Source organism: Bison bison, unplaced genomic scaffold (genome assembly GCF_000754665.1).
Source record: "Bison bison bison isolate TAMUID 2011002044 unplaced genomic scaffold, Bison_UMD1.0 scf7180017864032, whole genome shotgun sequence".
In the NCBI taxonomy this organism is placed as follows: Eukaryota; Metazoa; Chordata; class Mammalia; order Artiodactyla; family Bovidae; genus Bison; species Bison bison.
Window position 1 is genome coordinate 5,003,970 of NW_011494604.1, and position 13,116 is coordinate 5,017,085.

At 35.6% G+C, this 13,116-nt stretch overlaps 1 protein-coding gene across 1 annotated transcript in view; it reads left to right on the forward strand.

Annotated features, from left to right (window-relative positions):
* The window catches only part of PAK2 (p21 protein (Cdc42/Rac)-activated kinase 2), a 91,127-nt gene extending 81,909 nt beyond the window's left edge, over window positions 1–9,218 (forward strand). The window contains exons 14-15 of the mRNA XM_010834347.1: window positions 466–603; window positions 1,057–9,218. Of these exons, the coding sequence (XP_010832649.1) occupies window positions 466–603; window positions 1,057–1,143 (225 nt within the window). The 3' untranslated portion in view covers window positions 1,144–9,218. The remainder of the gene's footprint in view (window positions 1–465; window positions 604–1,056) is intronic.
* The last annotated feature ends 3,898 nt before the right edge of the window (window positions 9,219–13,116 follow it).

Genomic DNA, 13,116 nt, shown 5'->3' on the forward strand with positions numbered 1-13,116 from the left:
TTAAAGAGTATTTTCACTGCTTTAAAAATCCTGTGTTCCATCTGTTTATCTATAGTTATATAGATGTAGCTAGTTTAAAGTTTTTTAGAAAAGATTTCAACAAATTTCATTGTTTTAAACTGTTGTATAACTTAGGGAAAAAATCTTAAGAAAGATAAATGAGATACTATTTGTTAATTGTAAAATTGTAGTCATTTTTCTTTATACCCTTATGTATTATAGTAGGTTTTTCTTTGCCAATGTGCATTTGTAATCCAAAAAACAAGAAAAGGGTGAAGATAATTTTGAAAAAGAAGTCAGGGAAATATAACGTCTAAATATAAAGTTAAAAATATTTAACCAAAATGGGTAGAAATAAGAACATTACTTTAGTGTATATGGCAGTTGTCTTTAAGTAACTTTTAAAGTACTCTCTCACTTCGTTGAACTGTCTCAAGTATGTCAAAATTATTCTTGTGTTTTTAGGCCTTGTACCTGATAGCAACTAATGGAACCCCAGAACTTCAGAATCCAGAGAAGCTTTCCCCAATATTTCGGGATTTCTTAAATCGATGTTTGGAGATGGATGTGGAGAAAAGGGGTTCAGCCAGAGAATTGTTACAGGTGAGTTTGGAAATAATACTATTTGGGGGAAAAGTTGTCTTTTTTGAATAGTCCCAGAAAGTTTTCATAGGGTTAATAAGTATATTTCACTGTGCTTTCATCACCAGCAGCATGGCAGCTGCTGCATTTTCGGATTTTATCTGCTGGAAATAAAATATCCATAACACTGAAATAGGAATATGAGTTTTTACATATTACCAGTTTTCACACCAGTTCATTGCAGTCATGGGTATCTGAATCATTTAACTGAGTTTTTGTAGTACTGGAAGAACTAAAAAGAATTCACTTTCAACCATAAAAGTGATGTATTATGTTGATTTTTATATAGGTGTTGAAATATTTGTTAAATAAATTATGATCTATAAAATAGTCTTCAGGGCTTACTTGAAACAAAAATTTAGCTTCTAAACTTGTGACATTTACACATTCATTTTGTCCTGCTCTTTCTGGCAGCATCCCTTCCTGAAACTGGCCAAGCCATTATCCAGCTTGACACCACTGATTATGGCAGCTAAAGAAGCAATGAAGAGTAACCGTTAACATCATTGCCGTGGCCTCATATTCTTTTTTCCATTTTCTAAAAGAAGTCTTTTAATATATGAAAATTATTATTCTTTTGGGGTTTAAAGAAATGGTCTGCATAACCTAGAGAAAAAAAAAATAAACTACTACTTCCTGAAGACAACCAAGAAAAAATTGCAAAACAGAATGACAACTTTAGGGTCCAAAAGGAACTGTGGACTGAATCACTAGCCTTACGTCTTTGTGCAGAAAGCCCGTCAGGGCCATTTATCATGCTTGAGATTTGCATTTTATTTTTCTGATATCATTATAATAGATCCCATTCATTTTCCCTTTTGGGGTGTTTTCAATACTTGAATGGCAGATTTGAGTTTTTCAGAGTATTTGTTTTATCTGCTAGTCTTCTTTTCTCTCTTCTTCATAGCTTTCTTTTTCCTTGACTTTCTCCTTTTGAATTGCTTTGAGAAGTGTTTCTTATGCCTAAATTGGAGGCAAGTGTGATGGAAATTATGTAGCTCCTTATATTGGCAAAGGAACTCAGTATGGTTTAACTTTGTATAGAAGTTAGAACTAGCTATCGTTACATGTAATATTTCAGTTTAGAATTTGAGCTGAAGGGAAGAAAAGTATGTGATTTTTACCTTTTTTTAGCAAATGTGAAAGAGTCAATTTTAGAAATTTCATGGTAGTGAGTTGTTTGGCATTTGTTACATGTATAGAGAGAAGACTAATAATCTATATTTATAACTAAATCATTGAAACAAAAAAAAGAATCCCATTGACTATACTTTCTTAGAGGGTTTTTTTTCTTTCCTGTGTCCTCAGACTCTGCTTTAGGACTTTGTGCCACTACTTTCCTCTTCCCTCTTTTTTTCCCCCTTCATTTTGGAAATAAGTTTCTGTATATGTTGTAAGTTTAGCTAGTTTGTTTGTTTTTTAATTAACCCTCTCTCACCCTACTCCTCCCTCTCCCTTCCCATGGCAAATAATATAATAACCATTGAATTTTAAAATTTAAAACTTAACTATTTTTTTCCATTTAAAGGTGAAAAATACTTGGAGTTAACAGAGACAAAGTGAGAGACTTGAACCTTGGTGAGCTCTAAAATAATTAGATAAGATTATATTCATGGAAGAGAAATATTAGTTACTTAGAGATGCAGCTTCTGACCAGTAAACTGTAGAGATTTGTGATAAACATTGTTCCCAACCCATTATCAGCATTCTACTGTCTGTGAGAACTTAAGTGACAAAGTACTTCTTAGTAAATTCATGGGTCATATGAGATGTTGAGTTACTTTTGATTTTTTTCAAATAAGTAAATAATATTCATGTAAAAAACTGGAGAAAGAAGGAATAATGAAATGTGCTTGTTAATAACAATACTGTTTTTATTTTAAAGATTTAAAAAAGGTCTGTGACCTGTAGCATTAATTATTAGAGTGCCCACTCTTCTCCCTTCCTCTCCTGTCCTCTTCTTCGCTGGTCATTTCAATTGTTTTACTTCTGAAGGCAGTATTTCCCTTCTGACATGGCAAGAGCCATGTAAAAGAGAAAAATTTGTGGTTTGGTTCTGGCTTTTTATTCCCACCATTCTCTCATAATTGACTTCACACCTACTTGCCATCCTGCAATAGTATGAATTGTGAATAAAAATAATTTTGATGTTTTGAAGTGCATTAGGAGAACTGATAGAGTTTTATTTCCTGTCATTCCCACCATATTTGTGTTAAGATATAGGTGTAAGGATAGAAATGGCTGGTGGTTGTTGTTGTTGTTGTTTTTTTTTTAATTGGTAATGCAATGTTGGAAGGTTATACAAAAACAAGTAAAATAATTCATGGAATTTGTATCTAAAGCACTTAATGGTCTCTGTTTTCAGTTTGATTGTTGATTTTATTTTTCTCTGGATTATATTGGCCTTCTACAGCTATTACTAAATTACAGAAAAAGCTGGTTTATCTGGTGGAAAGCTACAGTGTCTCTTGAGTTCCAGATTTGGACATTCTTTGTAAATAGCTGTCTGGATGGATTATAATAAAGAAGATGCTACCAGTGAAATAGAAAACCAACTAAATGACACAAGACTGTGATCCTCATGACCACTCTAGAAGGCACTTGTATACATAAATCATAAAGACCGTATTAATTGGATGCAGTGCCAGTGCCCCGTTTTTTTGCCTGTGACTCAACAAAGATCTTTTCAGTTTATAAAAGCAGTTTGGGTTTGTATTTACAACTTCTCTAATGGTTACCTGCATGTCCATTGCTGGCAACGGACTTTGTCATTAAAACCTGACTCCTAGGCTAAGGGAGCTGCACTGTGGTTTATTCTTTACTTACTTGGATAAACTAACTTGTAATAGAAATATACTTTGGTTAATTCTGAACTGTGTCATTTTTGAATAATCCTAAAAGCAATACAGAATTGTGATTTATTAATTTTAAATTAAAATGTTCACATCTTGTTGCAAGAAAAATTATATCTGAATCAAGATTCACGGTTTTTTCTTAATAACTGCCTTTTGTATTTACCCTTTTTGTCATTACTTTAGAATGAAAATTCTCATTTAAATCTAAAAATTACCTTAGTAGTCTTCTTTTGTTGTTAAGACAATATTACTATAGTATTTATTATATTTCAGACTCTCTGGCAGTCTAAAAGTTTCCTTTTCTTCCTGTTCCTTTTGCTGCTTTTAGGGACAGTTAAATCTGGGAAACCATGAAAATATTGAATATTTTATTCTACCTAGAATAGTAAAAAACAAGTAGACTGATTGTGCTAGCATCAGAAACTAAGGCTAACACAACTGTCTTTATGTGTTGAGTGCCTGGCACGTAATATAAATTCTCTTTCCCTCAATATATAAATATTAAGCTGCTTAAGATGTATCTAGATGTTACCACAGTCCTAAATGACCCTGTGCCTTTAATGAGCAATTTAAAACTACCTATGAGTATTTCTTTGTAGGGCTCACATAAATGCATATTTGTTTATATATACTGTATTCTAGTTTGGAGTAATTCTAGATCCGATCAGACAGTGGCTCTAATTAGAACAAGATGGGTGCTTAAAATTTTTGCATTAGTTTTTTAGTCTAAAAATTTAAAAACATACTGAGATTCATATCAAGTGAAATGTCTAAAATCATTATAGAATATAGCTGAAGTCCTCAACTTCTTTGAGGTTTTTTATAGTGAAATTCATGGTAATATAAAAAGCAGATTGTCTTCCTTGTCTCAACTGCTCCCACAATAGAGGAACAGTTAAAATCAGTTTTTCCCCACAGGTATATGAGTATGTGTAAGAAAGGGAAAAAGAAAATACACACACGGATTTTATTTCTCACTAACACATTTATTGACCACACTGACAAAGACGCCATGGTAAATATTGTGAGGATTACAAAGGAGAACTGAGCACCGGCCTGGCCTTGAGAGAACTGAGGTCTTTCTCACTCACAATTCTAGAATGTTGCCAAATGGAGAGAAAAAATGTATGATAATTTTGTCAAGCATACTTTCATTCTGTGTTAAGCAAAGAATTAACTTTGAACATCTTTGGTAGGAATGTCTTGTGGGTTTTTTTTTTTTTTTTTTGTAGCTAGAAATGGAATTAAGTGAAAGTAACTTGTTTTCTGTTTTGTCTTCAAATTTTATATTGACTTATTTTTAATTTAATCCCATTCAATTATTTAATTGTTACAATGACATTAACTGCTGTATTTGATGACCTTGTTCAATAATTTTGTTCTTTCAGGGCTAGAAATAAACTTTTTAATGTTCATTTTCCCTTTTCCTAAACTATAATTCTTTCTTAAGATCAGAGTAGCTTAAAAGAATATATGTAATAGGTTTTCAAAGAACATCCTAGTATTTTTAAGGATGACTATTTTTTAAACGTGTCACAGCACTATGAATGTATTACAGAGCTCCAAATTAGAAAGATTTTCAGAAATCATTGAGTAATAAGCATGAGCCTTCCCTCTTCTAAATCAGGTTCAGAATAAATTTATTCAAAATGAAACATGCAGTGTTCAAAGGCATCATTTCGTTACACACATTTAATTTGAATGTTGGATATCCTAACATGGAGAACAGATGCATTATAGAGTTCAGGATGAAAAAACAAAATTGTATGTAAAAAAGTATGAGGATGTAGGCAATGACTGCTTAAAATATATTTGTTACACTATAAAACTTCTTAGTGCTATTCTGACATCTGTATTTCTTTAACTATGGCAAATGCTCAAAACGTTTGTCTAGGAAAAGTTTAAAAATGCCTGGGCGATTGATTTGATTGAAAAGCACTATTTGTAGGAGCTTGATACATGCTTTACTACTATTTTGAAATTTGTGACTTTTTAAAATTAGAGAATTATTTTTTATGCAAATCATTTTTAAACAAGCTTTATCTTTTGATGAGGAGGAAGAGGAGTAGAACAATGAAGGGAAAGGTCTTTTTTAAGCCTCATTTTTTTTTAGGTTTTTAGCAAAATAATATGCACAGATAATCTTTAAGGAGTCGTAATAAACAGTGCCAGTCCTCAGCTGTTAGCTTCCTCACTGCAGAGTCCTGCTCCACAGAGGCATCTGCTTTTAACTTTGAACTGGTTTTAGCATGCATTAATTTTCAGATTTCTAAATTATATACTTACACTGGTATTTTTTGATATTTCTTCTAGAAGCTTCCTACTATTACAGTTGGGAATTTGATTACCATGCCATTTTCCCATTTTTACTCCCTATGCTCTCCCAATTAAGAAGGGTGGCAAAATTTGATTAGTGGTCAGTTTTTAACTCAATACTATGTGGGAGTGTTGATCATTTGAGTAATTTATCATCACCATATGTCATTTCTTGTTCAACTTTTTGCTTTTCTTATTGTCAATCTTGTCTTTCATTTCCTTTGAAAGTTTCTATGTTCCCATCACTAAGTTTTTCCATACTCATCGCAAAAGCCCTCTGAAGGCTGTTTTCTATGCAATTAAATGTCTCGGATAAGGACTGTTCCTTTTTCTGATTAGGGCTTCAGTTTGGTCTCTTGCTTTCCAGGCCTTCTGCCCTCTGGCATCTGAGACTGTTTCACTTTTCGACTGAATTTAGAATTTTTGTTTCCTCTTGCTTGGTTTGTTCTTCATTTTGGAGAAGTACATCTTTCATTAGTGTCCTGAGGAAGGGTGCATATTGGTTAAGATTTTTAAGACCTTGCATGCAAGTCTGAAAATGTCTCAGATTTAATCGATAATACAGGATTTCAGGTTGGAAATCATCTTCCTAGAGAATTTTGAAGTCCCTACTTTATCTGTAAAACCTGCCATTTCTGATAACATCTTTTTATGTAACTCATTTTTCTGCCTCTCTGGAGTTTTTGTTCTGAAAATTTACCTTGAAACCTTGGAGAGGGTCTATATGTTTAGCTTTTGGCGGGCCTTGTTGATAAAGACTAATTTCCTTCAGTTCTGGTGAATTCTTATATTATTTCTTTGATAATTGCCACATTTTCTCTGTGTTATTTCCTTCTGGCATTCCAGCATTAATCTCCTGTTTTTCTTATCTTTCTCTCCTGCTTTCTTTCCCTTTGCCTTCTGTTTTTAACTTTCTGGGAGAATTTCCTTGATTTTATCTCTGACCCTTTTTTGAACATATATCACCTGTTGCTTCTTGTTTTAATTTTTTTTTCACCCACACTGTGCTGCTTGTGAGATTTTTTTTAGTTCTCCAAAGAGGGCTGATCCTCGCCATGGCAATAAAAGCACCAAGTTCTAACCACTAGAGGGCCAGGGAGCTCCCTCCTGTTTTTAATTTCTAAAAGGTCATTCTTCCTTTCTGATCTTTTTGTAGGTTTCTGGTCTTGTTTCATAAATCCAGTATCCTCCCCCGGTGTATTAAAGAGTTTTTCCTTACCTCAGATTGCCATAACAAAATATCATATACTGAGTGGCTTCAACAGCAGAAATTTATTTCTCACAGTCCCAGAGACTTGAAAGTTGAAGATCAAGATGCTGGCAAAGTAAGTTTCATTGTGAGGCTTTTTGCCCTGTAGGTGGCCATCATTTTGCTGTGTGCTCCCTGAACCCCATTCTGTGTATATACACTTGGAAAGAGCAGTCTCTCTCTTCTTATAAGAACACTAATCTCATCATAAGATCTCACCCTCATGACCTCATCTAACTTGAGTGACCTCCCCAAAGACCTCCATCTCCAAATTTCAATACAGTATGGGCTAGGGTTTCATTATATGAATTCAGGGGCAGACACAAATATTCAAGCCAAAATAGGTCTTTTTTTTTAGAGTTTTTTTTTTTTTTTTTAATATCTCTGGAATTGTTTACTCTTAAATATAACACTGTCTGGAACTGCACTAAACATTTCACATTGATTTTTCTTAATTCTCAGTGGGACTCTTGGTGCTGCCCACTGCTCATTCATTTCACTCCTAGGTCTTTTTTTTTTTTCCCCTTTCTCTTTTTTTCTCCAAACTGTCTATCACCTGACTCCCAACCCTTTTATCTCACCATCTCAACACTTAACTTCTCCCTTACAGCCAAAATTCTGGGGGGTTTTGTCTTTGTCTTCCTTTTGATCTCAGTGAAAGATGTTTTTCCTCTTGGCGACCAGCCTCACCAGGGACCCGTTGTCAGTATTATGCCACCTCCTAGGTCTCCAAGCCACTTTGATCCTAACTCTGCTGTGCCTTTTACTTGTCCTTCTGTTCTGTCTAACCCTCAGCAAAAAAAGGCATGCTGGAAAGAGGAGACCAGACTTGTTGTTTCTCTTCATTATCATGTTGCAGCTACCATCAGCATGTCTTTGAAACTACCCTTACCAGTGTCTCAGAATCACTGAATTTGAAATATTCTCAAAACATCAAAAAGATGACTTTCCTCAACAGGTAACTAATGTGCTTACTGGTGTATTTGAGGATTTCCATGATTCCACTCATTATCAGTCTTCCTTTGTACAAAGTAGAGGACTTTCATTCATCGATTTTTAAAAATGTTGTGACTAGATACTTACTTGAGGCTAAGGTTCAGAATGTGATGTAGGTGTAGCTTTGGTAAGCTTTTAATCAGTAGGATTATGTTTTCAACACTGAATATAAAATATGCAAACAGCTCTTGGTAAACTTAGTATTTGTGAAGGAAGAGTGATGAGGATAAAAAGAGCAAATTCTTAAAAATTTCTTCAGAACTTAATTTGCAGTGTACATTTGAGTAATAGATTTGCCTTGCTAATAATTTTTAGCTCTGAAATGTGTTTCTGTTCTTGAGCATATTAACATGGGCACCTAGAGGAGAAAGACTTAGCTAGGAATGTGCAGAGTGATAGAGGAGAGCCAGCTCGGCCTTAAAAATGGCATTAATTCTTAGTCAGAAATTAAGAGTTGATGAGTACCTCTTTTTTTTTAAAGAGATTTATATAGCCTGTCACAGTGATTATAACATTTTAACCTATGCATCTTAGTTTTTGGTTAGAGGAAAAGACTAAAAAGATTGTCTACAGAAAACAGAATATGTTCAGTATATATTGATAGCCTTTGTATAAATTTGTAACCCAAGTTGATTATTTTGAAAGGAAAAACACTCATGTGGATGTATAATTTCTGGTATACTTGTTTAAAAAAGATCTCATTATTTTTTATCCACAGATCCCAGTGTATGTTCTGTAACAGGTGAAAAAATTTACCCTTGTGCTGCCCATCCCCCCTTTTTTAACAATCAAAATGGAGTAACAGTACCAAATACATTCTTGTCTTTCATTTTTCGATCTGTAGATACATAGTGTTGCTATGAATGCATTGCCCAAAAAAATGTTTCTCTCAATTTTTTAACTACTTTACCCTGACTTCTCCTATATTTAAAAACAGAAGTGCACCATTTTCAAAAACTATTTGATCTGGGCCGTAAGATTAAAGACTATCTAACAGTACAATCTGATTCTGATTAATATATTGTCTTTAAAATCTTTAAGGAGTTTTGTGGTTGAAGCTAGAAGACATCTTAATCACATTCAGTATTCCTTATTCTTTAGGATACTATAAATTTTGCTGCTAGTAACTTTGTTGAAGAGCTTTGTTTTTCAATAAACTCTAAAAAAAAAACTTTAACCATTTGACTTTTTACTATAGACGTTGCTACAATTTTCATTACACTCTTCTTGATTATATGAAAAGTATGTAAATATTTTACCTTTTCTTTTGTTCATGTGTAGATCTTTTGGGGTATGTTTGAAAACCAAGACATCATTGAAAAATAAATTTAGGCCATGGGCTGTTGGGTGCTACATGGATCAGCCAATTTCATATAACTTGTGTTGTCAGCCAATCAAATATTAATACTTCTCCACTTCCTTTCGTATATGCTTATTTTACTACTGATATTCCCCACTGTGTGTCCTGTTTCAATATTTAACGACAAAGCACAGGTGACGCTGGTCTTGACACAAATCTAAGTACTTGAGTATTTCTTGCTGCACATTTCTTCATCCATCACTAAGCACTGTAAAACAGAGCTTTATTAAAGCTTTTTTTAAACTTGGTTTCATCATACAGTTATTTGTTTGGAGTTTCTTCTAAATAAAAATAAAATTGGAGTGTATAATTTTAAATTTTACTGCCAGTGGTAGAACCAGTTATGCTTTTAATTAGTAACCGTATTAGTAGACTGTACTAAAAATGCTACGGTGAAGTGATAGTTTTCTTTTTATTTGTTTTGGGTGATAAAAAGTGCTTATTACATCATAGGGATTTTTATTTTTAGGGTCAAATGAGTTAGTTTCACATAAAATGCTTGGAATGTGCTTAGCAGATATTAAGCATTCAATAAGTGTGATCTATTACTTTTTAAAACCATACTCTTTGGACAGTCCTTTATGATAATGCAGTAGCAGGTAGGGGGCTAATGAACTGAGAATGCTGCACAGAGCCATCTGCCCTTTCCCTGTACTTCGTCTTTTGAAAAATGTATGCATAATACATCTTAAGGAAATTACATTGCAAGTATTATGTGAAGACAGCCCCAGTACATCACTGTTTGGATACTATGAAATTGCATATCTTATTTTGTAGTATTGCCCAACTTGCAGTATGATACACTCTGTTTTATAGGTTGTATAATCATTTTCCTGAAAGGGGTTTTTTAAAGAAAAAACATACTTTGGGAATTGGTTTATATATATCTATTATGGTAAATCTTACTATAAGTAACAGGTACCCAAGAGTGAATGAACAAGTAAGTCACACAAAGAAAGTCCACTGGTGGTTTGTGTTTCATGGAGTTCAGCAGTGCCATCAGCTACTTGGACTCTGTCCTTATTTTGACTCTACCATTCTCTGCATGTAGGCCTGTATCCTTATGCCTGGATGCTCAGATGCAAGATGGCTGCTCCACCTCCAGTTTCACGTCAGGCAGGAAGAAGAAACATGGGCAGAAGGCAAGGGGAAAGCAGGAAGGAGTAGTGTCTATGTCAGTAAAGTACATGTTCCCAGAAACCCTTAGCTTCTGTCTCATTGGCCATAACTCTTATTTGGCATCTCCTAGCTGCAAGAGATTCTGGGGAAGAGTGTTTTAAGAAGCTGTTGCTTCCCAGACAAAAGCAGACTTGATAATAAAGGGGAAATGGGTGTACACAGCAGTAGCCACCATAGCTTGCATGTGAAAACGCACAATTTCAGTTTTTTATAACTCTTCTTAGTCTGTTTGTGCTGCTATAATGGAGTATCATATACTGAGTGGCTTATAAACAAGCTTATTTCTCACAGTTCTGCAGGCTGGAAGTCCAAGATCAAGGTGCCAGAGATTTGGTATCTGGTGGGGTCCCTCTTCCTAACGTATAGCTTTGCTTCTCACTCTGTCCTCATATGGTGGACGAGGCAAAGGTACTCCTTGGGGTCTCTCTTACAAGGGCACCCTCATGACCTAATCATCTCCCAAAGGCCCCACCTCTTCATACAGTCATATTGGGAGTTGTCTCAACCTATGAATTTTAGGGGAGACAAAAACATTCAGTGTATGGCATCCCCTTTCACATCTTTGTCTCCATTGATACTAAAAAACTCATTTTCAGAAGAGAAAGGGTCAGAGAGGCTATTTTGCTCGGTAATTACCCAGCTGGAATTTCAGCCTTTCCCATCAACTCCTAGGGAGTTAACTTGAAACAACTTTCAGCTCAGTAGGCCTTACTTCAGTTGTATAGATAGCTGATTTTCTAAAAAATTTATTTGGCTGTGTCAGGTCTTTGTTGGGTCATGTGGGATCTTTCATTGCAGTGCCCAGTTTCTCTAGCTGTGGTGCATGAGCTCAGTAGTTGTGGCATGAGGGATCTTGGTTCTCCAACCAGGGGTAAAACCTGTGTCCCCTGCATTGCAAGGCAGATTCCTAATCACTGAACCACTGGAGAAGTCCTTGCATACATGCTAAGTTGCTTTAGCCATGTCCAACTCTGTTACCCCATGGACTATAGCCCACCAGGCTCCTCCATCCATGGGATTCTCCATGCAAGAATGCTGGAGTGGGTTGTCAGGCCCTCCTCCAGGGGATCAATCTTCCAGACTCGAGGATCAAACCCGAATCTCATTATGTTTCCTGCATTGGAAGGCTGGTTCTTTACCACTAGCACCACCTGGGAAGCTCCTGGATAGCTGATTTTGAAGGAACGTGTAATTGTTTACATTGTAGGTGGATTCTTTACCTGGTTGTCATTGCCTACTCCAGGGGATTCTCCCAACCCAGGGATTGAACCAGTGTCTCTTGCATTGGCAGACAAATTCTTTTATCACTGCACCTTGGAAAACTTAAATGCAATTTAAATATAGATGCATTGTTACATATTTAGTTATACATCAGTCAGAAAAGACCACAAGTAGCTGCTATGACTTCTTTATGGAGTGACTGGTTTAGCTTAGCTGAGGCAAGGCAGCCATCCAGAGCAGGAGTAGAAATGACCCACTTGCCCAAAGTAAATGGCTTCCATGGTTTTGCTTTGCCCTTGAGTTTGCTCTAAAGGGCATTGCTGCCACTGTTGGTCTCGAAGATAGATTATGCTGAGCATCAAAAAACTGATTTCTTGCCACTGCCGTGTGATACTTAGGGTTGGGAAGGTCTGCTGGAGGAGGAAATGGCAACCCATTCTAGTATTCTTGCCTGGAGAATCCCATAGAAGAGCCTGGTGGACTATAGTCCACCAAGAGAGAGTTAGACATGACAGAGTGACTGAGCACTCAGGTTTACACTATTCTGTAAGAATTATATATAACAAGCTGACTGTTCAGAAGCACGGACTCTTTTGGTTCTTGAGTCAAACTCAGTATCTGCAAAGTCACATTCTCATGGGGAGAGAATGCCATTGCATCACTTCACATTTTTTAATGTTTTAAGCCAGCTTTTCTACTCTCCTTCACCCTCATCAAGAGGCTCTTAGTTCCTCTTCACTTTCTGCCATTAGAGTGGTGTCATCAGCATATCTGAAGTTGTTGATATTTCTCCCTGCAATCTTGATTCCAGCTTGTAGCTCATCCAGCCCAGCATTTCGCATGATGTACTCTGCATACAAGTAGGGTGAGAGATACACAGTGTTGTATTCCTTTCCCAATTTTGAACCATTCATTCCATGTAAGGTTCTAATTGATGCTTCTTGACCTGCATACAGGTTTCTCAGGAGACAGGTAAGATGGTCTGGTATGCCCATCTCTAAGAATTTTCCAGTTTGTTGTGAACCACATAGTCAAAGACTTTTGCATAATCAATGAAACAGAAATAGGTGTTTTTCTGGAATCCCCTTGCTTTCTCTGTGATCCAGTGAATGTTGGCAATTTGATCTCTGGTTCCTCTGTCTTTTTTAAATCCAGCTTATACATCTGGAAAGTCTCAATTCAAGTACTGCTGAAGTGTAGCTTGAAGGATTTTGAGCATAACCTTACTAGCATGGGAAGTGAGCACAACTCTGTGGTAGTTTGAACTTCTTTGGCACTGCCCTTCTTTGGAGTTGGGG